Below are 27498 nucleotides of genomic sequence, written 5' to 3'. Positions count from 1 at the left end.
TGTCTCGCCGACGCTAGGTTGATCTTGACGTTCAGGAAACCCATCAGCTTCTGCCAGAAGTTCGAGATGAACTGTCGCCCCCGGTCGGACAGGATAGACCGTGGCAGACCGTGAACCCTGAACACGTGGTCTATGAACAGTTTGGCGGTCTGTTCCGCCGTGGCCACCTTCGCGCACGGAATGAAGTGGGCCATTTTGGTGAACATGTCCACCACCACTAGCACTGCCGTCTTGCCCCTCGAGCTGGGTAGATCCGTGACAAAGTCCAGGGCCACCCTCTCCCACGGTTCGAGCGGTGTCTGCAGCGGTTCGAGCAGTCCCGCCGGCGGTTTGTGCACTGACTTGGCCCTTTGGCAGGTGTCGCACCTCGAGACGTAATCCGCGACTTCCCCCCGCATCTTGGGCCACCAAAAATCTCTGGCTACTAATTCTACCGTCTTCTCTTTGCCAAAGTGCCCGGCGGTGGGTGCGTCGTGCAACTGCTGCAGTACTTTCGCGCGGAGGTCGTCTCCCGGTACGTAGAGGGCCCCTCTGCGGATGAGCAATCCGTCGCGTATCTGGAACTCGTCGTCCTCCGCCGTGCCCCTGTGCACCTCCTCCATCTTGGCTTGTGCGAAGGGGTCCTCCTGCAGTGCTCGACGTACAGCATCCAGGTCCACGGTTGCTGAAGCGCACGCCCACGCTTTCGGTGCGAAAATGTGCTTGGCCGCTGCTGGTGCCGCCTCCTCGAGGTATTGCGGCTTTCTGGACAGTGCATCCGCCATGATGTTGTTGTCGCCTGGGATGTACTCTATCCTGAAGTCGAAATCCGCAAAGAACTCCGCCCATCGTATGTGCCTCTGGTTCAGGAACCTTGCCGTGCGCCAGTACTCCAGGTTTTTATGGTCCGTGCGGACCTGCACTGTGTGTTTGGCTCCAATGAGGAAGTGCCGCCACGCCTTGAATGCTGCATGAATGGCCAGCAACTCCCTGTCCCAGATGGCGTAGTTCTGCTCTGACTTGCTGAGCTTCCTGGAGTAGAAGGCACACGGTCTCCAGTCCCCATGCGGGTCTTGCTGCAACAGTACTGCTCCCACGGCTCTGTCTGAGGCGTCCGTTTCAACCCTCATCGGTCTGCTGGGATTCACATGCAGTAGCTGCTCTTCGGACGAGAAGAGACTCTTGAGTTTCTGAAAGGACTGCTCCGCTTGCTCCGTCCAGATGAACTACTTCTTCTTGGAGCTGAGCGTGTCGGTAATGGCCGCCGTCTGCATCGCGAACCCCTTGATGAACTTGCGGTAAAAGTTGGCGAAACCGACAAACCGCTGGACCTCCTTCCGATTGCGCGGGCTCTTCCAGTCCAACACTGAGCGAACCTTGGCGCTGTCCATGGCGAGCCCCTTGTCCGACAACTTGTAGCCCAGGAAATCTACCTCCTTCATGTCGAACTGGCACTTCTCCAGCTTGGCGTACAGCCTGTGCTCCTGCAGTCTCTGCAGAACTTCCTTGACGTCTCCCTCGTGGGTCTCCTCTGATTCTGAAAATATCAGGATGTCGTCCAGGAAGCAGACGCATTTCTTGTAGAGGAGACCCGCCAATACGTGATGCATGAAGGCTTGAAAACAGTGGGAGCCATTTTGTAATCCAAAGGGCATAACTCTGTATTCATAGGTGCCCAGGGGCGTGAACATGGCAGTCTTCCATTCGTCGCCCTCCCGTATGCGAATCAGGTTGTACGCCCCTCGCAGATCCAACTTTGTGAAAACGCGTCCTTTCCTCACCGTTGCGAGCAGGTCATCTATCTTGGGCATGGGAAAGGCTGTGGGCTTGGTTTTCAAGTTCAAAATTCTATAGTCCACCACAAGCCTTTTTTGGGGCGTGTCCTTCTTCTTCACAAAGAATACAGGACTGCCCCCCACTGCCTTCGACTCCTGGATGAAACCACGCTTCAAGTTGAGGTCTATGAACTCCCTGAGTTCCTGCAGCTCGTCTTCAGACATGGAATACAGTTTCCCGGTTGGCAGCGTCGCCCCTGGCAGGAGGTCAATCTTGCAGTCATAGGACCTGTGGGGAGGCAGCTTGTCCGCTTCCTTCTCGCAGAAAACCTCCAAAAACGCTGCGTACTTGAGTGGCACTGCTTGCAGCGTGCCTAATTGTAGCTGCGGGTCATCCTCTTCCCCTTCCGGGCTAGGCAGAATGCAATGTTCCGCACAGTATGAGGAGCCGAAGGTCAGTTGTCGCTGGTACCACGCCAATGCTGGGCTGTGCCTGTGCAGCCAACTCATGCCTAATACTATAGGCGTGTCCGACAGTTGGGTGACATTGAAGCTGATGACTTCTCGGTGATTCCCAATTTGCATCACCATCTGAGGCGTTTGCTGCACCACCTGCCCCCCCAGCAATTCCCTGCCATCCACCGTGACAACCTTCAGAGGCAGCGTGGCTGGCAGGAGTGCTATGTTGTGCTCTTGAATGAAATCCAGTCCTATGAAGTCTGCGTTACTACCAGAGTCAATGGTAATCGGCACTTCCATAGTGAGTCCATTGGGTAGTTGGAGCGATGCTGTGAGCTGCACCACTGGTTTGGGCGGGAGGGGGTCTGTGGGCTGCAAAATCTCTGGGGACGGCTTCATTGACTTGTCTGGCTGGGCCCCAGTGCCTCTTCCTCCAGCCAGACTCTGTCGTTTCCCTGCTGTGGTTCTCTCTGCTGAGTTGCGTCTGTTACTGTTGCTGAGGCTGCAGTGTGCTTGTGGAGCCTCTGGGGACACTCTTTCGCCATGTGCTGAGCACTGTCGCAGATGTAGCACTTCCTGTTCCCTCTAGGAGGCTTCGCTTTGACTGCTCCCGGTGTTAGGGCTCTGGTTGCTGACTGAGCCCTGGCGCCTCCAATCTCCATCGGTTCCTCTCCCCCTCCCTGCGGAGGTGTGGATTGCGCACGCGCTGCATCCTTGGGAAAGAGGGGAGGTGCTCTCACTGGCGTACGTCCCCAACGTCCTTCTTCTCTGTTCCATGGACGTTCTTCCAGACGCACCCCAATTTGCAGCGCCCGCTGGACAACCTCCTGAGTGCTCTTTGGTCTCTCCCCCCTTGCAATCTCATCTTTCACATTTGCATTCAAGCCTTCCCAAAAAAGGTCTCTGGCTGGGGCAGAATCCTTCTCCCATCCCAGCGCATGGACTAATGCAAAAAAGCGGGAATGGTACTGCCTTACACTGGCTCTGCCTTGTTTGAGCCCATGTATGTCTTTTCTGGCGATATCAATGTCTATATTTGATAAAAAACACGAATCCATCGCTTTAATGAATGCATCCGCATTTTGGAGCGCCGGATCCTTATCTCTCCACAGATTGCGCAGCCACGCTTTAGCTTCCCCATGCAAATGGGACAAGATAAACCCCACCTTCTCTTGCTCATCTCTAAAGTCTTTATCCAGCAGTTCCAGCGCAAACAGCACGTCTGCTCGGAAGTTAGGGTACTGCTGCAAATTCCCATCGAAATGAGATACCAGGCTGCCTCCTCTTTTCCCCAGCCCAATCCCCTCTGATTTGGGTCCCGGTTGCCCCTGCTTAGCAAGCACTTCCAACCTGGCTTGGAGATCCCTGCAGGCGGCAGCCGCTTCCTCTTCCCTTTTCCTGGATGCGAGTACCTCCGCGTTGAGTTGTGTCACTGCATCTTGCAGGGCTGCTAGTTGCTGTTCTGTAGTCATCTTGCCTGACTTTTGTGAGCTCGCGAAGCACCAATCTTCTTCCCTCGCTGCGTCCACTCACGTTACGAGGTTTTTGGTGCAAAACTTTTGGAGATGGAGCTTACTGTCAGAGCTGGCTCCAGGTCCCAGCTCACAGAGGACCAACGCTAGCCGGCAGTAATGTACAAAAGTCTTTATTGAAGTACAGTTTCCATTTTCAAGCCGCAGCGCCCCAGCTCTACGTCTAGGGGTTAGATCGGCGAAGCTCCATCTGAGTCTCCGCCCCCTGTACACCAGTTTAAGATTCTAGCCTTACTCCACCTCTTCCGTCTCTCCTTTCTCCTCTGGGTCCTGCTACCCCCCGGGGTCCCTTCCTTCCTGGATTCTTCTGACGCTGACGTTGACCCCCCTGACTCCTCCCCCTCTTTTCGGCGGGCTTTGGGACCTGGCTCCCTATCCGGGCTGCCAACTGCGCCGCCCTCCTGTACATTTGAACTTGGCGCGCGCGCCCAGCCTTCAACCTTCCTCTCGACCGTTTCCTCGCTCCCCGATGGAGGCGTGGCCAATCCTGACTCATGTCCTCCCACTGGCAGTGCGCCGCCTGATCCCGATGCCTGGGACTCCTCCCCCCTACTGCACTCTGGTGTGGACGCTGGTCCTGATTTCCAACTGCTGCTCTCTGAGTCCCCTCTGGCCCCTTCTTCCTGGGGTGTCCCCCTAGGCACCCCCCTTGCTCTGACCATGGGAGCCCCTTTCTGTGAATCTTCCGATTCGCTGGAAAGACTCAGAGACCTCGGACCGCTGTCATCGCTAACATTTCCTTCGGACTCCTCCCCCTCGCTCTCTATTTCCTCCCTTTCCTGTACCTCTGCTCCTGAACCCCTGACACTATGATTGACCACTCTGTGTGCAATCTACCACTTGGGCTTATACATGCCCTCTTCTCCTGTCATCTTATATAATAGCGTTAACTCACAGTTTCTAAAAGTGGATGAAGATGGTGTAAAAATGTCCCACTCCCTCCCAAGAGTGGACAAGACGATTTCCCCCACCAAAGATGTTGGGTCCTTTAAGACAGGAAGTAACCTCCGCAATAACTAAAAAATACCGCATACTGGCGTGGCTGACAGTTTGGTCAAGTTCTCTACAGAGAGGTTTATTGTTACAAGGCTTGCCATTTCTGGGGGTAGAAGGTTTCCTCTCTTAAAAGGTCAAGTGTAGGCTGAATCATCTCAGAGTTTGCTTTTCTTCATGGCAACATTATTCAGGGAGCATGAATGGAAGTTCTTGTGAAGAGGGCAGCACTTTGCCTTCGCCACACAGATTCCCACCAGCACACCAATTAGGTTCTAAGTTTTGCCTTTAAGAGTTAGTCCGGACAGGCACCGTTGCAGTAATTTTTAGTTGACGGATTAGTTTTTCAAGCCGAAAAAGGAAACCTGAGGGAGGAAAGGTATTCCAATTTGGAGCGTTCCGCTCTGGCTTTGATGTTTTCTGAGTAATTGCGCACACAAAATGACAGGGGAAGAAACATTAGTTCATCTATTCAAGGTGGCATTGGGTCCCACTGTACAAAATACAGCGTATGAAAATATTTCCTGCCTTCATAGGGTTGGGGAAGGAGGGGTGTGGACTGCTAGCAAAGTCACTCAAATAATGCAGATAAAAAGAAATCCTGTTTTGGGGCTACCAAATCTGAATAAGGTAGCAAACTCCTTTGTGTAACTGGAGAACAGCAAAAACCAGGAGCAGAAGGATGTTAAAACTGTAAGACAAGGATGAGTAGCTGTTGAGCCTGAACCATAGCCATTTGATAAATGTGCAAGGGTGTGCAGCTGTCAGTCACCTGACATCGCAGTGACATCAGCTGACCTGTTTTTGCCTGTGCTATTTACCTGCCATGCAGGTAAAGGCTCAGCCTAATAACATAAGATGAGCCCTGTTAGATCATGCCAGTGGCCTGTCTACTCCAGTATCCTTTTCTCACAGTGGTCAACTTGATGCTTGTGGCCAACCAAAACCTGGGAGCGCTCACAGCACTGGAAGTTCTCCAAAGGGAGTTGCAAGCAAGGTGGAGCACAGCAGCACTTTGCACGCCCCAATGATCAGCTGATTGGCAGTGCATACTGAGGCCCACTTCACAGTGCTTTGCAAGCCCTGGCAATCAGCTGGTCATTGTTGCTTTCAAAATGTTGTTCACTGGGACTTCCGGGTTGGCGCCATCGCCGAATGGCGGACTCCCTCCGAGCTCCGGAGGGAGTCTGCTCGGCAGGGGCTGGGTCCTACCGCGCCGGCGACGCGGGGACCCTCAAAAACCACGGGCACGGAGCCCGTGGACATGGGGACTCGGCTGGCACCGCTAGCGCCCTCCCGACTCGTGAAGGAGCCTTTTTAAAGGCTTCGGATCGGGTGCCGGGGAGTGGCGTGGTGCTTTGAGTCCATTGCTTCCCCTGCCGAGCGCAGCCGCATGCCATTCGACGGAGAGCGCTGACTTCTTCCATTGGAAATTCGGACTATCAACAACAACCCGTGAGTAATTGGGAAACCGGGTACAAAAGGAGAAAAAAAGAAATTTTTTTCGGATTCGGCACGAGCGGGGGGGATCTAAAAAGGAAGTCAGTCCCCCCCCCGATTGTAAACATTCTAAAACAAGGACTGGGTAACCAAGATCGAAAGAGAAGTTTATTGCTGACAAAAATCATTAATTCCACGATGGGAAATTACAAGAATTGTGCTGGAGGAGAAGAGTGGAGGGTGAGAGGGAAAATGCAACCCCCCCTGGGAACCGGGGCGATTCGTAGAGCCTGGCGAAGAGAGACGGAGACTTTGACAGCTGTCAAAGTAGCTGTCAAAGTTGGAGAATATAAAGAGGACTTTGTTACAAGGACTTTGCTGGCTAATTCTGTTACAATTTGACACAATATGGATATAAACTGTCGGAAAATAAGGAACAACAATTTGACTTTTGGATTAGAGGATATAAAGTTACTACAATCCCCCTAGAGGGGTTTCGGGACATTACAAGTGGTCGTACGTGGAAAATCACTCTGGGATTCGCACAGGACTTATCTTCTGGGAAAGCTGCAAAACTGACATAGTATTTTGTCTACAGAGGTGTTTACATTAAAAGGAGACAATAGAATTTTCTATTGAAGAAAGGAAGGGACTGGACGTAAGTTTTTGTTCCTGAACAACAAACCTCTGTAGAGATACCAGATTTCGGAATAAGAACGTTTTAGCAGCTGAACAAGACAAGAAACCTGAGAAAGTAAGGAATAAAAAGAACAAAGGACTAACTACGACACGGAAAGAACAATGGGAGGAGCAGCAAAGACCAAGGAAATTAAAGGCCTCTATTAGACTGGATTTTTGAAGTTAAACATTATTAAAATAAACAAATTAAAAGAAAACCGGCAAGGTGGAATGGGAAAAATCTGGCCATGGACTTGAGACCTCCAGGCTGACAACATATAGACTGATGGACATGTGGAATTCAAACCGGGGAAGGGAAGGGGGAGTTTTGGAATCCAAAGGCTAATGTAACCATCTTTTTGAACCTTCTTATATTTTTTATCTTCTATTTCTTTATATAACTTTTGTATATCATGGTATTTTGATTTGGCATGTTTAAAAAAAAGGGAATTCGTGGAAGGAAATGGGGGTTGATCTTGGGGAAAAATCTTTTTTCTTTTTCTGTTAATGATGAGGGATGATGATAAAATTGTATAATTTAAATTGGTTAATGGGTTAAACATATTAAGTTTTAAACTGGGAGTGAGAGCTTGTGGAACCAAATTAATGAAAGGGGAATACAGTCGGGGGGGGGGGAGGAGGGAGTCCTAGAAAGAAGATAACGAAAGTAAGGCTCTAAATGTATTCTATCTTTTCTTTTCTGTTATATTTTTATATTATTGGAAATTCTAATAAATATGATTTTAAAAAAAACAAAAAAACCAAAAAAACAAAATGTTGTTCACTGGGGCTTTGCAGCTGATATTTGAGTGCCTGCAAACCCCCTTTGAGCCCAGCTGCATCTTACCTGCCCCGGCATCAGGGACAGGGCTGATGGGTGTGGCTTAGCCAAAACGACCTTGCAAGCCAAATAAGGAGGCTAATTAGAGGCACTAATTAGGTCTGTGCACCAGAGGTGCCTTGGGACAAGAAGGGTAATTAAATGCATGCATGAAAAGTCCTTTTTTAATACATGTCTGCTATCTTAATTGACACTGGTTCCCTCCTTCCACCTACAGCTGATCCCACTGCTCTGGGATTCATCATTTCCCCATGGTCTCTCCTGCTTCTTCCATCCGGCAGTGTATCCTTCACAGATGAAAATGTTTCCAGCCAAGACCTGCGAGCATTCACGGCACCAGAAGTCCTCCAGAATCAATCGCTGTCGTCTCTTTCTGATGTCGAAAAGGTACTGCGATCAGTTCTCTCTTCTGTAGTGTTTTCTTTTAATGGTGTTTCGTGGGTAGTATGTTGCTTTTATTTATTCACTGATTGCCACCCTTTGCTCCAGACTGGAGGAAGGATGGGATATGAAAGTATACACTAAACTGGTGCATGGTGGGTAGATTAGAACATGGGTCAGCAAACTAAGGTCCGCGGGCCGGATCAGGCCCAATTGCCTTCTAAATCCGGCCCACGGAGCCCTTTCGCGCGCTACTCATCGTTCCTCCACCGCCATTCATTTGTTTTTTCAAAATATAGTCCACGACCAGAAAATCAAGTGATTTAAAGGATTTTGACTTAGCTGGTGCATAGTAGCCAAATCATGGTTTGAACATCACAACTGTACCTCAGGCTTGCATGCCCTGTTCTTTCCTTCCCTTTCCCACTTCCTGCTTTGAGCAAACCACAGTTGGTCATTATTTATAAACTATGGTGTATGCGAGCCATAGTTTTGCCATCAAATTAGAATTGGAAACTGCGGCTTGAATTGGGTTTCTGCTTCTTGTTTTGAAGCCAAACCATAGTTTGCAAGAACCATACTGGACATACTGAGAAACTAGGGTTTGCTCAACCCAGGAAGGTACAGCATAAGGTGGGTGCGGGTGGCGCTGTGGTCTAAACCACAGAGCCAAGGGCTTGCCAATCTGAAGGTCAGCAGTTCGAATCCCCACGACGGGGTGTGCTCCCGTTGTTCTGTTCCAGCTCCTGTTAACCTAGCAGTTTGAAAGCATGTCAGAGTGCAAGTAGATAAATAGGTACCACTCCGGCGGGAAGGTAAACGGCGTTTCTGTGCGCTGCTCTGGTTCGCCAGAAGCAGCTTAGTCATGCTGGCCACATGACCTAGAAAAAACTGTCTGCAGACAAACGTCAGCTCCCTCGGCCAATAAAGCGAGATGAGCGCTGCAACCCCAGAGTCGTCCACGACTGGACCTCATGGTCTGGGGTCCTTTCCCTTTACCTAAGAGGGAGGATGGTGGGAGTGTGCAAGCCTGAGGCATGCTAATAATGAGCAAACCATGATTTGTTCATTTTATGTTAACAGAGTCATTATCTGAGGACAAGTAACTAAGCAAATCAGTTTTGTGTCTTCAGTTTACTTGCCTCTTAATTTTTTCCTCAGTTGGGAGTAAAAAAAATATTCAGGTCAATAACAGAGCATGAAAAAATAATATTTTAAAGCACATATTATTATTTTAATTAGAAAGCAAGTCCATCTCATAATACTGTGCTGCTAAGCACGCTGTGTCTTCTAATTACTTCTGGCTTTCAATATTTTGCTTTGTTTCGGCCATAGTTCATCAAGAGAGCTTCTGAGTGGGAATCTGTTTTTATTTTCAGCTCCTGTTCCTGAAATCTGAGCATGTTCCACAAAAAGTGCTACAAGCCAAAGCAAATTCCCATTTATGATGACCTCCTGAAATACAATGACAGGGTTGCATGAGCCTCTGGGTTATGACTTCATTCCTAAACCAAAGAAATGATGTACTCGGTGATAAATTTCTGGCAGGCTGCTGGACAGACAAAAGAATGCCTTGTTGGTCACTTGCTAAATTCAAACTAAAAAACAAACAAACCCACAACTGCATTAACTCTATTGTTGCCAGGAATACTCGGCTTTGTAGCCGATTTGAGGGATGTGAAGATTTTGAAATCCACTCCTGCCTTGTAAAAAAAAAAGAGCCAGACATGTTTTAGGAAAAACATCTCTTAGAAATGAGTTGTTAGTTCTCTGTGCTCAGACTGAAGAGTTTTATATATTACTGCCAATTCTCATAAGAAATCACTTTCTGCAGCAGCTGTTTCACATAAAATGCATCTCATGTGGTTATAAGACATCTTGGGGTTTTTCTCAAGTGTCTTGCAAGACTCCATGTTGTATTAACTCCCTCCTTTCTCTTTTTTCCCTGCACATCGCAAGCACAATTAGATGCCTTTGCTACACCATTAATTCCACACATGTCTCTTGTGTTGCAGATCCACATCTATTCTCTCGGAATGACACTTTATTGGGGAGCTGACTATGATGTCCCGCAAAGCCAGGTGAGTAGTGAAGGGATGTTATTGGGGGCGTAATAATATGTTACCAGGCAACTTCTGTTTGCTTTTCTCGCTGCAAAGTGGTATTGGGAGGAGGCAAACGGCTGGGGAGAAGTAGGAAGCAGAAGGTAGAATGCCTAACCTTTCCTCCATCCCAGCATGTCAGGACCACAGATGGGAGGAACTGGTGCCAAATGGGAAGAGTATTACTTTTTTTACTTATGCTCCTGCCAATGAACAAACAGAGTAAAATAATAGTCATAGTGTGCAGTGCTAGACAGGGCATGTCATCAGAAGATAACCACCCACTATGAAAGCTTGAAAGTGAAATACAAAACTCAAAGCCCTTGGTGGCTGGGAAGTCATCCTATCAACTGAGGGTGTACACCCTTGAGTGTGGGTTTCCAACAGAATATACGAGATGATCAACTAGTAATACAGGAAAAAATGTAAGCAGTTCCCAGCTGTTTGGGTGTTGTCCACTAATTACAAGACTAGGCTGGTTCCAGCTGTCCAGTCAGTTTGCTTCCTTCCTTCTGACTCTCTTCGTATCATGTTTCTGTGTTACGGCCAAGTAGATCTAGGCGTACTTAGGTCCAGGTTCACACATTTGCACGCATTTCTGGTTATCTGTAGTGCCAAGTGGTATCTTCCATGTGCAAACGAACCGGTTACTGCAAATGGAACTCTTCCTATTACCTGAAGTCAGCTGGAATACTGCAATTTGCAGAGGCAGTTCCATTGACTTGCAGCTGAATGGCAGGCAGTGGCAAAACATGTCTGTGAGAACCTGCCCGTTGCTGTTCTTCGGGACAGATGTAGCAACAGTGTTTGGGTCAAGGGAAGAGCCATAGCTCAGTGGCAGACCACATGCTTTGTGCGGAGTCCCTAGGATCTCCAGTTAAAGGGGTCAAGTAACAGTTGTTAGATGGAGTTGTTGTTGTTTATTGAATTTATATACCTCCCTATACCTGGAGGGCAGTTCACAGAATAAAATCAAAGTATAAAACCACAAATTACATAATCAGAATCAAAACAACAACCCAATCAACCCCCATCCCACCCCACATTTTAAAAGGGCATAGGAAGTCAATCAAATAAAAAAGGAACTTTTTTACCTGGTGTATAATGAAGGTTCCAGGCAAACATTCCTGGGGAGAGCATTCCACAAATGGGGTGCCACTGCAGAGAAGGCCCATTCTCATGTTGCCACCCTCTGGACCTCTTGAGGAGGAGGCACACAAAGAAGGGCCTCAGAAGATGATCTCAGGGTCTGGGTAGGTTCATATGGAAAGAGGCAGTCCTCAAGATATTGCAGTCCTGAGCCGTTTAAGGCTTTATAGGTCAAAACCAGCACTTTAAATTGGGCCTGGAAACTAATTGGTAGCCAGTGCAGTCATACTAGGATCGGTGTAATATGCTTAAACCGTCTTGCTCCGGTGAGCAACCTGGCCACTGAATTCTGCACTAGCTGAAGTTTCCGAACCGTCTTCAGAGGCAGCCCTACGTATAACGCATTGCAGTAATCTAACCTTGAGGTTACCAGAGCAAAGACAACAGTAGTTAGGCTATCCCTGTCCAGATAGGGGTTTAGCTGGGCCACCAGCTGAAGCTAATGGAAGGCACTCTGGGCCACTGAGGCCACCTGAGCCTCAAGTGACAGCAAAGGATCCAGGAGTACCCCCAAGCTACGAATCTGTTCCTTCAGAGGAAGTGTAACCCCATCAAGAGCAGGCAATCTCCCACCCATCTGGTTTAGGGAACCACCGACTAACAGTGCCTCAGTCTTATCAGGATTGAGTTTCAGTTTGTTGGCTCTCATCCAGTCCATTACTGAGGCAAGACCAGCACTTCCACTGCCTCACCTGCAGATGTAAAGGAGAAATAGAGCTGAGTGTCATCAGCATACTGCTGACAATGTACTCCAAACCTCCAGATAACGCCAACCAGAGATTTCATGTAGGGATAGGATTGAGCCCTGCGGAACCCCACACTGAAGGTTCCATGGGGCTGAAAAGCATTCCCCAAGCAACACCCTCTGGGGACGACCACCCAAGTATGACTGGAGCCACCGCAAAGCGATGCCACCCACCCCTAGTTCAGACAGTTGCTCCAGAAGGTTACCATGGTCAATGGTATCAAAAGCCACTGAGAGGTTGAGAAGAATTAACAGGGACATGTTTCCCTTATCTCTCTCTCGACAGAGATCGTCATACAGGGCGACCAAAGCAGTTTCTGTTCCAAAACTGGGCCCAAACCACAATTGAAATGGATCCAGAAAATCAGTTTCTTCCAAAAATGCCTGGATCTGGTCTGTTAGGTTCCATCTGAGACCTTGGAGAGCTTTTGTCAGACAGCACAGATAATACCGGCCTATGTGGACAAATAGAAGGGCAACTTCATATTTTATAGCTTATTTAAACCATACAGTTGTGGACTTATTTAAACCGTAGAGGTGTGAACTACTAGTTCCTGCTTTTTACTGGTTTACAAAAAATGTTTTCCTAGCAATATAAACAATTTTATCTGCATCATATTTCCATGACTTGCCTCCATATATTTTTGTGCAATTATTCTTACAGGGCTTAAGATTGCAGTTGTTTTGTTTTGTTTGTGCTTTAACCATTTATATTGTGCTTTTATCCTTGGGAGAGCCACTGCCGGTCAAGTGTGGACTGAGAGTCGGGTCACTCTAAGGCCGATATTGGCATGATCTATTAAGAGAGAATGAAAACGAGAAGGAGGTAGATGCTAACCAGGTTTTTCTGCTCTTTTCTTTTCACCACCAGCCCATTAAACTTGGGGATCACTTGAACAGCATACTGCTTAGCATGTGTGAAGACCTTGTTTATGCCCGTGTGTCTGTGCGGACGGTTCTGGATGCTTGCAGTGCTCACATCCGGAACAGCAGCTGTGCCCCTTCCTTCTCATATGTGAAACAGTTGGTGAAACTGGTTCTGGGGAGTTTGTCTGGGGTAAGTGTTTACGAGCATGTTGAGCAACCGTTGAAAGTTGGCAGAGCTACTGTGAAGTCACCTTCCCAGCCTCCCTTAAAGAAACATCCAACAGAGTTTTCAACACAGATTTCAGAGCAGGATCTCAGAGGGCTCGTGAAAGATTTGCAAGGGAGCTAGTGATGGGAGAGCACACACACACATACACACACGTTGCTTTGAAAACCATTCCCGTTTTCCGGGAGTACTTACTGAAGGGGTAGAATCTAACCCAAAGTAGGGGAGACTTGCTAGACACAGGAAAGGTATTGAAGACCTGCCTTTAAGATGTGGTTGGGATTGTCTAGAATGGGATCATGGGATTTGTAGTTCTTCCTCCTTCCTTGGTTTAACGACATAAGACTATAGATCCCATGCTCCACAGCCATCATTACTTGCTGAGGAGCATGTTACTGTAAGCTTCAGTGCCATCTTCAGTGCCCCATGTAATGTGCAAATCCTCCTGTTACAAAAACACAGAAATACAACCCTTCTTCTATGTCCCCTTGGCAAAAACTGTGATCCATACTTGAAGGAGACAGTTTTCTCTGCTCTCAGGCCCTCACTTGAGGGGGAGATGATGGGGATGGAAAGCACCCCTGTGTAACGTCTAGGAATCAGTGAGTCTGTCAGCTTTGGTTTCCCTGCTTTTTTTTCCAGTCTTCTGTTCAGTTCTCCATATTTCCACATCAGTTTGCATTATTAAAAAAAAAAGTCCACATGAAAATTCATCAAAGTTTAAGTACAAATTTCTCCCCCTATGTATATGTTTGTATTCCTAATATATACATTTTTTCAAAGCAACTTCCCCTAATATAAAGGATTTTTAATGTTATTTTCACAAATATATGCATTATTATGCACACTCTAACCCAGCACATACATTTTTGTACACATTAGTTGGCTGGGAAGTTTGGAGAATTTCAAAAGATGGCTGTGTTTTGGTTCTCATATCATTTCAGGAAGTGCTGATCAGATAGGTTTGCCTTTAAATGCGAACTGCATCAAATTTCTCCTCATCTCATGTCACCTCTGCATAGGTTAGCATCCTCCAAGAGTTTGACGGTAAAGCTCTGAAGTGGGACCCCCCCGCCTTCACACACACGGGGTCTCCTCTCTCTCACTCCCCCTCAAGTACTTCCCTCAGACTTTTCCTTTCAGCTGGCTGGGAGCCAACAGATATTCTAGACTTTCTCCAGAATGGCCATGTTTGATTTCCTTGGAACTTCCCAGGTTTGCCTTCAGATGAGCACGCTCCGAATTTTCAGTTGCTCATTTTAATCAGCTGAAGTCACAGCTGCGACAGGGTGTCTAAGGAGGAAGATCTTTTGCCTTAAATTGAGATGCCCTTTAAGTTACCATATTTTTCGCTCTATAGGATGCACTTTTTCCCCTCTAAAAATTAAGGGGAAATGTGTGTGCGTCCTATGGAGCGAATGCAGGCTCCTTGGCTTCAGCGATAGCAACGTGAAGCCTCCGAAGCACAGAGGGAGCGCTCCCTCTGCACTCCGGAGGCTTCGCGTTGCTTTCGCTGAAGCCTGGAGAGCCAGAGGGGTCGGTGTGCACCGACCCCCTCGCTGTCCAGGCTTCAGGGATAGCCGCCTGAAGCCTTTGGAGCACAGCGCGAGTTCCCGCTGCGCTCCGGAGGCTTCAGGTTCCTTTTGCTGAAGCTGGGAGAGCAAGACTCTCCTGGCTTCAGCAGAGAGGGAGAGCTGCGCAGCGCCCCCTCAGCCAAGCGGGAGGAGAAATGGAAGGGGCTTTGTTTCTCCTGCCGCTTCGCTGAAGGGGCGCTGAGCAGAGAGGGGGAGTTTTTTTTTCTTGTTCTCCCCCTCTAAAACAAGGTGCGTCCTATGGTCGGGTGTGTCGTATAGAGCGAAAAATACAGTACTTTTTCTGCTCACCTACTCAGCTTAGTTCCAGCCCTGAAGAAAGTCGAGTTGACCCTGAAAAGTACCTCATGACTACGCACAACCTGGCAGGCTGAGGATATGGATATCCCTGACAGATTAATGATGCCAAACTACATTAGCCTATATCCTCCTTTGTATGTCTAAATTCTGTCCAGTAAGTCAATTCATTCATCAGATCTCATAGGCCTGTTATTACTGTGTAACAATGCCTCAGATTTATGCTGGCAAAACTCGCCAAAGATAAACTAGGATAAAATTTGGCCTGCAGCATCTTGCCTTTTTAAATTACGCTGGAGACATGCTGCTGATAGGATCAAATAATTGCACTGCTTACTGTTCTGTTTGTTTAAATGCGGGAGTGACAGACTCGCAAGTGCAGTCAAGGGCTCAAACCATGTAGCAAGGAAGCAAGGAGACATTTAGGGATGTGCGATGTGTGTCATGCAGAATGTTGACAAAAGCTGTGAGTCAACGCAAGATGCAGCTTCCACAATGCTAGCCCTCTCCTTGGCTCCTGACCAGCACGTCTCGATTTCTGTTGACCAAATAATTACAAGGCGCAAAGGGCTGTGTGTTTTGCCAGCTTTCCCTGCATGTTCAGCAGCCTCAGGCCTGCAAGGTCAATTGCAATCTGGTGATTTCACCTGTGGTATTAAGAACACGTGAAGCCAACTTACACTGAGTCACGCCATTGGTCCATTTACCTCAGTGTTGTCAACGGGATGCGGGTGGCGCTGTGGGTTAAACCACGGAGCCTAGGACTTGCCGCTCAGTAGGTCGGCGGTTTGAATCCCCGCGACGGGGTGAGCACCCATTGCTCGGTCCCTGCTTCTGCCAACCTAGCAGTTCGAAAGCACGTCAAAAGTGCAAGTAGATAAATAGGTACCGCTCTGGCGGGAAGGTAAACGGTGTTTCTGTGCGCTGTGCTGGTTCGCCAGAAGCGGCTTAGTCATGCTGGCCACATGACCCGGAAGCTGTATGCCGGCTCCCTCGGCCAATAAAGCGAGATGAGCGCCGCATCCCCAGAGTCTGCCACGACTGGACCTAATGGTCAGGGGTCCCTTTACCTGTCAACATGGACTGGCAGTGGCTTTCTCAGGTTTCAGACAAGGGAGGCCTTTCCCAACCCTGCCTGGAGATGCCAGGAATTGAACCTAGAACCAAGAAATCTCTTTAGATTAAGGTCAGTGACCAGTACTCAGAAAGAAACTTTGTAAAATATATGCCAAAACAGAGAACCATAGCAATAAAATGTCTAATGACTGCCTCGTGCTATAGAACGCTAGGGATAAGAAGCAGAATGAGTCTTTGACGAGTTTTACATGCATGTAGCACAATAGAGAGCTGGACCATAAAGAAGGCTGATCGCCGAAGAATTGATGCTTTTGAATTATGGTGCTGGAGGAGACTCTTGAGAGTCCCATGGCCTGCAAGAAGATCAAACCTCTCCATTCTGAAGGAAATCAGCCCTGAGTGCTCACTGGAAGGACAGATCCTGAAGCTGAGGCTCCAATACTTTGGCCACCTCATGAGAAGAGAAGACTCCCTGGAAAAGACCCTGATGTTGCGAAAGATTGAGGGCACAAGGAGAAGGGGACGACAGAGGACGAGATGGTTGGACAGTGTTCTCGAAGCTACAAACATGAGTCTGACCAAACTGCGGGAGGCAGTGGAAGACAGGAGTGTGTGGCATGCTCTGGTCCATGGGGTCACGAAGAGTCGGACACGACTAAACAACAACAACAACAGCACAATATTCAACCACCCTAGAAGAGCTGGCTGAGTTCTGATCTGAAAGGAGCATGGAAGCATATAATGCATAAAATGCTGCAAATGGTTTGAAATAATGTGTGTGGTATTTTTTCAGATCTGCTTGATTGCTTCTTCTTTTTTCTAAACAGGTGGATCAACTTCCCTGCACAGGGGACAGAAAGGTGCAGACTGACAGGAGCCAGGCCATCCGGGAGAGGCTGAGAGGGAAAGGACTTCCCACAGGTGAGTGTTTAGCAATGAAGGGAGTGCTAAAGTTGGGGAAATCCAGAGTGCTTTTTAATCTGCCTTGCAGACAAGTACAACGAAGGAAGCAGAGCTGCTCTTGGTGCTGTGACCAGCTTGACAGGTTTTTGCCCCTGAAAGCAGATTGCTCACCTCACAGCTAGATGCCACAGTTTAAGTGGCACACTGGTGATGTGGCAGAAATCTGAGTGCATGGTGGCAGCTTTGAGGGGAAACCTGAACATGTATCCAAAGTACAGGGGGGGAGGGGAGGGAGAAAGTTCTGTGGCACAAGTGTAAATCCTTGCACTGATGGAACGAGCGCAATTGAAAACTGTCCCGTAGTTCTGGAGTTGTGGAGAAGCGATTGCATGGCTACTTCAGTACAAGACATGTTCACACATTTTTTTTGGTCAGGGAAGCATCTTGAAGCCAAACTAGATGCAGTGCTAATGTCATGAGTGCAACTAGCGTGTCTCGATTTTAAAGAGTAAAAAAGCCAATCAGAATAGGAGCTTCAGCGGAGAAGGTAGCTTTCCCCCCTCCCTCCACAATCCAATTAAGACTCCCCTAATAGTAGCTCAGAGTGGGGCGGGGGGGGGCTCGGCTGAATTGTGTTGTGAGAGGAAAGGTGGGGGAGGGGAATCTCCCCCCATGCACATGTGTGGACTCAGGCTCACACATACACACTTGTGGTGGCTAATTTGTAATAGAGAAACATGTGCCACATCTAGTTTGATTCTCAGTTCAATAAGAGTCCTAGTATTTCACATGCTACAATTCCCATCATCCCTGACCACTGGTCCTGTTAGCTAGGGATCATGGGAGTTGTAGGCCAAAACATCTGGAGGGCCGAAGTTTGCCTATGCCTGCTCCATACCATATCCTCAGATGGGGGGAAAATAAGACCTCCGGTTCTGTACCACATAGGCCACTCTACTGTTCTTTGGGAAGAGGAAGGCATAGAAATGTTATACATAAAAGAATAGATTAATCTGAATGCAGTTATCTCCCATAAATACACACTTCTCTCCTCCTTAATACACCTGCCATGCTGCAGCCTGGAATAGACTCCCCCACTTCTTCTCATGATGGTGAGCAGATGTAGAATCATGTGGGCACCCCACACTTTAACCTGAGTCATGAGACTCTTAATCTCAGGTCCATGAGTCCGAGTCCTACATTGGGCAAAAAATCCCCGCATTGCAGGTGAGTTGGGCTACAGTTCTATGATTCTGTGAGATTTGTCCCTAGCAAATAGCTCCTGGAAAGGCCTGAAAGCTCAAAGTAGTCAGGATTAAACACAACCCACGTTTTGGCTTTTGAGTTTGTGAGACTCATAATTCAGTATCCTAGGAAGGCAGAATCTGATCCTCACCTTGCCCAGTCTGGCCTAGCATAAGCTAGGTCTTGTGAAGGCCCTGTTTGGGGTGTGTGCCTGTGTGTTTCCTTTTCTTCCACCCTGAACTAAATCCACATTGTTAATTCCCTCCTCTTACTTTATGCGCCATCTATCTTCAGTGTTTAACAAGTATTTCAGGGCTCTTCTCCCGTGTGAAGATTGAGCATCCAATAAAAAGCAGGATCTATTTGGCTGTTCTGGTGGTGTAATGCTTGTAACCAAGAGGTGAATATTGAGTGGTTTATACGCTCGCTGCAAATTTCTTAGACTGATACTCAATATGAAAATATATACACCGCCCCCCACTTTTCTTCCAGAGTGAAGCGATGCTAAAATATTTATCTAATTCTTTATGGTGAATTCCTTAGCAATGGGACCCATGTGTCTAAATAGCAGAATTTGTATCAGGGTGTCACTATTAAAGTAGAGCAATAGTTACAATTACTTTTAATAATGTACACAGAACTTAATAATTTAATTCCTCTGCTGTTTAGTGAAAATCTTATGAGGGACTCCATAAATAAGCCCCTTCGGAGTATAATCCCCAAAACTTGGCATCTTATTCTGGGGGGGGGGGGGGGGATGTGGACCCACAAGGAATTGTGGAAAGGAAGGGATGAAAGTGGGAAAAGGTTATGCTCCAATTCTACTTTCCACTGTCTCTGCTTGTCCCCATTCCCACCCTCCACCCCACATTCAACCAACCCCATTTAATCCTCCCTCTCTTGTATCTTTACTATGTGCCTGCTAAGCCTGTTGACAGCCGTTCCTTCTACCCTCCAAAACACACCTCCATTCTCACCATCTCCCCTCCTTTTCTCTTGGAAGCAACTGGTGAGAAGCAAAAGAGGGATGGAATATTACGCGGCAACCAGACTGGTGACTGGGAGTGGCCGCCGATACCATATAACACCGGTCTTGAAAGACCTACATTGGCTCCCAGTACGTTTCCGAGCACAATTCAAAGTGTTGGTGCTGACCTTTAAAGCCCTAAACGGCCTTGGTCCAGTATACATGAAGGAGTGTCTCCACCCCCATCGTTCTACCCGGACACTGAGGTCCAGCACCGAGGGCCTTCTGGTGGTTCCCTCACTGCGAGAAGCCAAGTTACAGGGAACCAGGCAGAGGGCCTTCTCGGTAGTGGCGCCTGCCCTGTGGAACACCCTCCCACCAGATGTCAAAGAAAACAACAACTACCAGACTTTTAGAAGACATCTGAAGGCAGCCCTGTTTAGGGAAGCTTTTAATGTTTGATGTATCACAATATTTTAATATTTTTTTGTAAGCCACCCAGAGTGGCTGGGGAAGCCCAGCCAGATGGGTGGGGTATAAATAATAAATTATTATTATTATTATTATTATTATTATTATTATTATTATTTCAAAGGAGCCTAGAATGTTCAACTGACTACCTAAGTGAAACGAGGCTGGTACTATAGTGATGCCCTTTTGGCAGCAGCTGAAAACCTTGTCTGTTTCAGCATAGAGCACTCTATTCCTCATGGGCAGTAGGTGGCTGGTACGAGTGGAGTGGTGCTCTGAAGAGAGCATCTGGAAAGACCTATGGGCAACTAGATCTAAAAGAGAACTCCAGAAACTGAAGCCAAAACCAGAATTAAGAAGAGACTGGCTGACAGTATTAAAAGCAGCTGCTGTAAACTGCAGACTCAGAGCCTTGTTGTTCTTTGTTAAGAGAATATCGTTAGCAGCTTATCGTTGAGAGCAGTCAAGATAATGAGGGGAGCTGGATTCAAAACCGCAGCTGTGGTGAATGAGGAGTAAGGTTTTCTGCAGGGAAACAGAGAGAGTAAATGTTAAAGACATTTGGCAGAAAATATAAATTAAGGGAAATTGGATGGTGATGGTTAGGCATGGCAGAGAAGATGGATCATGAGAGCACTTTTGAAAAGAAATCAGGAGTTGACAGACAAAACAATCTCATTTCAAGGAAGTAAAAAGTCCCAAGAGCATCAGAAGAGAGAGGGGTTAGACTTGCTCAAGTGTAAATACATTAACATCAGTGTGACTACTTTGAAACTGGTCTGAGGTTTAAGGCCATGGCTTGCTGTTATTGCGATTGCATCAGCGATGACAATTGATTGAGTATTATATAACTGCGTATGCTGTTGATGTACTTTATCTTTGACAGTTTGGGGATAGAGGCTATATTTATCTCTTGGACTGACTCTAGTCCCGTCCTTCTAATGCACCCTTTGACCTTTTTCTTTTTGTTTCCATGTGGAAACAAGATGTATTTTCCTGCTGCTCACAACACAAAACTTCCATCGAAGTTTCCATCTCCGTGAGCCATTGGCGATAATCAGGAGGCTGCCCCAGAATAAAGTTCAAGAATGTTTGGTGGTTTGTGGTAGTGCTTAACTGATTTTTTTTTAAAAAAAACTGAATCTACCACTGACTGGTCTCTGTGGTCACTTTGTGAGGTACATGGACAGGATTTTATAGGGAAGTTGCGTTTTTTTATTTCATGACAGGAAAAGACAATGAGCTAAAGTTGAAACAACCGAAGTTTCCCTGTATTGCCGTCAGGAATTTATTATGTCTATATGTGTCTTTGAGAAGCAACTGAAACTTAGGATTTCTCATGGGAGAAGCATATGGATCTGGGGGGGGTGGATAAGAGATAAAAATACAATTTTTGTTGTGGCATATTCGAGGCAATTTAGTTCTTTCTGAGAGAACACACCTGTTTCTGCTATTCAGAAAATGGCAACTAATCTTACCTTATATATGCAACCAAAATGTCCATCATACTGGATGAGCCCCTGTGGGGTACATTGCACCATAGTTGTGTTTGGTTTTTTTTTAAAAGCAGACATACATTTCATACTAATATCTGTAGGATTCCTGGAGGTGGGTAGCTGGGTTGCTAAGTCCCAGTTTTAATGGCAGAGGACAGATTTACAGCGCAGTTCTAACCATGTCTACTCTGATGTATAAGTCCTATTGAATTCAGTGGAGTTTACTCCCAGGTAAATGGACTTGGGATTGCAGCCCTTGACAGTGCCGTTAAGTGGAAGTCTTTGCCATTCACTCCTATAGAGAACTGTAACTATCAAGGCAGAGGCTAACTTTTGCTCCCTATTCACTACCGCTGCATCATCTTGAAAAAAATGGCAGATACAGTGGTACTTCAGGTTAAGAACTTAATTCGTTCTGGAGGTCTGTTCTTAACCTGAAACTGTTCTTAACCTGAAGCACCACTTTAGCTAATGGGGCCTCCCGCTGCCGCCGCGCCACCAGAGCACGATTTCTGTTCTCATCCTGAAGCAAAGTTCTTAACCCGAGGTACTATTTCTGGGTTAGCGGAGTCTGTAACCTGAAGCGTCTGTAACCCGAGGTACCACTGTATGTCCATGAAGCTATGTTTTAAGTCTACTTCTGCAGTAAATAAATGCAAAATATAATATTGCCATTTCTTTCCATTGAATTCATACATTATATGAAGCTGTCACACTTGCCTTGTAAAGAAAACCTTTCGTTGTTACTCTGTCCAACCTTTCAAAAACCAATTAAAGAGTCGTTGTTTGTTGAAAAGCGGGAAAAGCTGTACATATCCAAGATGGATTCTTCTTGTTCCAGGAAGAAGCTTAGTGGCTGATGGCCCAGAGGTGCTCCCGGCTCCGTTCTTTGAACAGACCATGCTTAGCAAAAGGCTTAGTAAGTCCATGGGGTTCTTGTCTCTCAGAGGTCTTCAAGGCGAAGAAGACTTTTGCCAGGGCGCTTCCTCCGATTACAATTCTGGCCGTGAAGATGACATGGATGCCGGCTGCCCTTACCGGTGTAGAGCTAGTGACTTGGAAAGGAAAGTAGATGCTGGCCCCAAGCGGAAAGTCTGGGCTTCCTCCTCAGATCTGCTCTGCTCAGCTGACAAAGTGGCCCAGAAAGACGATGTTGGGGATTCCCGCAAACACTATCATCATGCAGGGACAATCCCAGTACGGACTTCGGCAGCTACAAGAAACAAGGAGGGCAGATACTCCGACGGGAGCATAGCCCTCGATATATTTGGCCCTCAAAAACTAGATCAGGGGCGCTATGTGCCAGAGACGTCGACATCAGCAGCCTTATCAAGTGCCTTTGACAGGATCAAAGAGAGGCAGAAGAAGTTGCAGTTGCTGAGAGGAGCCATGAATGTTGAAGGTCAGTGAATTTTGTGCCATACACATTTGAAGCTCCACCCACACATTTGAAGCAGTCTCAAGCCGCTTTAAGCAATCATGGCTTCCCCCAAAGAACCTTTGGGGATGTAGTTTGTTGGGGGTGCTGAGTGTTAGGAGATCCTTATTATCACCCCAGAGCTATAATTCTCAGAGGTTCCTTGGGAAGAATGATTGATTTGATAAACTGTTCCTGGGAACTGTAGCCTGTTAAAGGTTCTGAGGGTGGTTAGGATTTTTGGGGGGAAGCTATAACACTTAAAAGTTGGTATATGAGTGTTTTAAATGTCTTGATGTAGTTGTGACCTTAAACATGGAGTCTTTCCCTCTGTAGTTTGTGTTCACATTTGCTTCCTTGTTAGTGCAGACCAGAGGAAGAGAGACATTTTCCATTTCTGTGTGTATTCGAGCCCAGTCTTCTTCAAACTTGGATCCCCAGATGATGTTGGACTACAACTCGAATCATCTGGAACCATTGGCTAAGCCAGCTGGGAATGATGTCATCCAATAATCCCTGGGGACCCAAGGTTGAAGAACACTGCACTTAGCCATTTTAGGTTTCACATTATGAGGCAATTTTGGCAGCTTAAGCTTTGTGTGTGGAAATGCCATAAGGGCATAAGCCAGGAAGTCCCTGATTCAAATCTCAACCAAGCCATTAGCTCGTTAGGGGGCCTTAGGGAAGCCACTGTTACCAATCTCCCACCTGCACTATGGAAATAGGCCACTAGTTGTGTTAAGAGTTGCTGAAATAATCTGTGTTCAGTTGTTTGAAAGAAGTGGTGTGGTAACACATAAATATGAGTCATGGTCCATCTTAGGCTTATTCCTGCCAGTCCAATATCACCACTTTTCCCTCTCCTATTATTCTTGTGCCCGTACTGTTTGTGGAGCGAAAAATCCAACCTCTTCCTGTATTTCAGCTTCAATGAAATGTGTGATTGTTGTGCACACAGGCAACTCCCAATTTGCACAGGGGTTGTGTTCTGTGTCATTGCGCGCAGCCAAAATACCCCGTTCCACCCTACCCTTTGAGTGACGTCTCTTACGACGTTTCCAGGTCACTTCCAGTTTGGCTTCGTGCACATGTGTGCGATTGTGCACACATCAGTCGCATGAAAAGCAGGTTGCCTGTAGTACCATACTTGCAAAGGGGGAAATCAAGAGGGGAAGAGTATTATCATTCCTACTAACTGGAGTGTTTGTAATACCGAAAGCACACGGTCACATCTGTTTCCCCGAAACACTCCCAGAATTATCCTGCAGAATTATCCACCCTTCTTCAAGGCAAGCAAACAAGAAGGGTTTTCACAGTTCCTGGACACATTCCCGTCAGGGGGAAATGGCCAAGGAGGAGCCTGAAGCAAAACCAGTATGGGGTGCGGCTTGGAGATAGTCTTTCTGGTCAGATAGGGTAGGGAGACCTGAAGGCTGAATTCAACCTGTGGACTGGAGATTTCTCACACCTGAGAAAAAATAATATTTTATAATCTAAGAGACTTAGGATACAAAAGGAAGAAATAGTATACACGTTTAGGTGCAACACTTTGGTTCTGTTACACAAGGGGTGTTTTATAACAAACAGGTAGAATGACCTCTTTAAGGAATGTTTTGGAAGGGGAGGAGCCGAGATGGCAATTGTTCATATAATAACCCCCACAGGATACTGCTTCGGTTCTGTAATATTAAAATTAACAATCAGCTGTCACACACACAGGCAGCTGATAATTTTGGAATCTTAGTACATTCTATGGAGGCAAGCTTATGATTTGAGAAGCTTCTTCCTTCTTATCAACACCCTCAACAGTTTGTGCGACTTTAGCTTGGTTCTTTTCCAGGAAATTAAGAATTGCAAAATTTGCCTATAGAAACTGGGCTAAGTTGCATAGGATAATTTATATTGCAAAACTTTCTGTTTTGATTAGAAAATTTCCTGATCTCCTAGAGAGCGGTCCGTTTGAGCATGTTTTTTGTACTCTTGTTTAGTAAACAAAGCTAAAAGCTTTGAAGCTTGCCAGCCCTGCTTAATATTTGTTTGCGGCTGGCGCACATTCATTTGTAACTAATGAACTTACAAAATGGAAAATTTTCCACAGAAAAATAAAGCGCTGGCAAAATTTCCTCCGCGCCCGCCCTCCCCCTGCCCCAACCACTGCCACTTTCTGTTTATAATATATTGTCTAAGCCTGACAATATGATATTCAGATAACGTCAGTTATATATAAACAACCCCACCCCCCATAGGCTAGATTTCACCAGCCTTATTGTAAAGTAAATAGATTTGTTTTGCTACTCTCTCAAAGCCTGGTGATGGTTGCTCAGCATCATGCGCCAATTGTCCTTGTTCAGGGTCATTCTGTCTCATAGTCTGTCCAATAAGAGCTTTATATTAAAAGAGCAGGCTTTACTTGCTTGCTCTGCGCCACGAGAGCAGTTTATGCCTTCTTGGCAAGCTAACGGCCCTTCTAGACGTCCTTTTTATTGTACTCATGATGCTATCAGGGCAGTCAAATGAGATTCTGCTTTCATCATGTTCGGGCTGCAAAAGTTTTAGGGTGGTCACGCTGCTTCATTTTCAATCAGTTCATATCCCATAACTTTCTGCTGAAATTCCATAACTTCTCACGTTTAAGATGTGTGTGTAGAGGCGGCGGCCATTTTGTTTGGGGGTGAAGAGGGTATGTGTGTGCCCCATTCCACCCCACCCCTTCCTCCCTCGTTCTGCCTTCTTCTGGGTCCAAAAGGTCCTGCATGTCAGCGATCATGCGTCAATTGGACGTGCCTAAAATGGTCCCGCCCTATATATGTGTGTGTGTTCCACTTTTGTTGCTCTACAAGGGTCAGCAAACTTTTTCAGCAGGGGGCCAGTCCACTGTCCCTCAGACCTTGTGGGGGGCTGGACTATATTTTGAAGGAAAAAAACATGAACGAATTCCTATGCCCCACAAATAACCCTGAGATGCATTTTAGATAAAAGCACACATTCTACTCATGTAAAAACACCAGGCAGGCCACGCAAATAACCCAGAGATGCATTTTAAATAAAAGGACACATTCTACTCATGTAAAAACATGCTGATTCCCGAATCGTCCGCAGGCTGGATTTAGATAGCATTTGGGCCAGATCCAGCACCCGGGCCTTAGTTTGCCTACCAATGCTCTATAGCCCTTCCAGACAGCCCCAGCATTGGGGAAGCATCACAGAACAATTAATAAGCAGAATAAGTCCACCACGAATGCGCTATTACTGTGTCAAGAACGCATTGCAGAATACACCCACGAGAAAACACCAATTGGGGAATGGGGTAGACCAATGATTCTTAACATCTGGAATTTGTCAGTATAGCATGTTTGAAATCGGATGCCATTCTAACATGTTTTCTTCTCCTCAGTCTTTGTGATGCTTGCTCACCACCCAAAATTGCATTTTCTTCAAGTAAAAGTTGCACATGTGGTTAAGCTTGCGGCATTGCAGTGAGGGTATCTATAGAACAGGGGCACATGTTTCAACTATTACTGCTTGCACTGTATCTGTGTTACTTCCTGTATAAAATAGAGTGACTAGCATTTCTCCCAATAAGTTTCTGTTCTGTGTCGTTTTGAAGGAGGACTGCTTGGCTCCATGAGCTTAACATGGGTTTTTCATGCATGAGCAAGTATGGCACAGTATGCAACGGTTACTGGTTAAGAGACACACGATCCCTGTCCTTTAAATACAGTCATAAATCTAGCAGTGGTCCAAGCATATTTTTTTGTGGTTAGTGTGGTCTTTTGAACTGGGTTAATCGTATTTTGCTGACTGTGGAAGTTGGTGACACAAACTACTGTTGTTTCAGGGACAGAATGGGTTTGATAGAACATGAGGGGATTGGCTTTCAGGAGAAGCCACTCCTAGCTCCAAATATTAGGATTTCTAAATGATACTGGCCAGGAACTTCAATGTTATGGTTTCTTTAAAAAAGCTTTAGCTAATTTCATTGTATATTTTGACCAACGTTGAGTTGGGGGGGGGGAGCGAGGAGGGAAGGTAACTGATCTTTTTAATCATCTCCATTTTTTAAAAAAAATATTAGAACAGTAGGGTAGCCAATATGTCTCTCTCCAGATGTTGTTGGACTCCACTTCTCATCAGGCCCAGTCATCTACTTGTTCCCAATCTTAATTTAGATCCAAAATGCCTGCCACAGATTATTTAAAAAGGTGGGGCGGGGTGGGAAACCTCCAAAATTTATTAACAAAATTATTAATAATAAACATACAGATATGAACAACTGTTTCAAAAGAACATTTACCTTGTTTTTTTTATGTATTTATGGTGTTTGTATTCCACCCTGTAACATAAAGTTATTCTAGCAGTTAAAAATAGAGAAGCAAAGAAGCAAACAAAATCCAGAGTAAAGCATGAAACCATAAAACATGGGGGAGGGGGGAGGAAACCAGCATAAATGCAACAAATCAGAACTTGTGGCATCTCCAAAACTAAAAACAGGTTTTAGAGAACTGAGGCACAGACTGCTTTAGTTACTTAACAGGCTTGGGTTATTCCCATTTTTAAAGAACAATTCCCTCCCGCCCCTTTGGTATTGCTTGTTTTAATTATCTTCTTTCCTTACACATACACACGCTTGCAGTGCTGGTGATTTGTATTGCATTATGTTTTTGAGAACTTCTGCATTGATCATTTGAACCTTGTTAAACGCAGGCCTTGTTATTTCTCCTTTTGCTCTCGATGTTTGCCGGCACTGAGCTCCTGTCCATATTACGACTTTGGAGCTTACATCCATTGCCTTCAATAAGTGATGTGTTCTGTTAGTTTTGAGCCGAGGTTGTTACTTTCTGGGAGCACGTGCTTTCCTGATAATGA

At 46.4% G+C, this 27498-nt stretch overlaps 1 protein-coding gene across 1 annotated transcript in view; it reads left to right on the top strand.

Annotated features, from left to right (window-relative positions):
• Positions 1 to 27498, top strand: part of PTPN13 (protein tyrosine phosphatase non-receptor type 13) — a 121065-nt gene that overhangs the window by 17615 nt on the left and 75952 nt on the right. Inside the window, exons 2-6 of the mRNA XM_081021316.1 lie at positions 7915 to 8084; positions 10094 to 10159; positions 12946 to 13131; positions 16961 to 17054; positions 22057 to 22617. Of these exons, the coding sequence (XP_080877442.1) occupies positions 7915 to 8084; positions 10094 to 10159; positions 12946 to 13131; positions 16961 to 17054; positions 22057 to 22617 (1077 nt within the window). The remainder of the gene's footprint in view (positions 1 to 7914; positions 8085 to 10093; positions 10160 to 12945; positions 13132 to 16960; positions 17055 to 22056; positions 22618 to 27498) is intronic.

This window comes from Podarcis pityusensis (assembly GCF_964106645.2).
Source record: "Podarcis pityusensis genome assembly, chromosome: 9".
Lineage (NCBI taxonomy): Eukaryota > Metazoa > Chordata > Lepidosauria > Squamata > Lacertidae > Podarcis > Podarcis pityusensis.
Note: the sequence above shows the minus strand (reverse complement) of the source record. Positions and strands in the feature narration are given on the sequence as shown.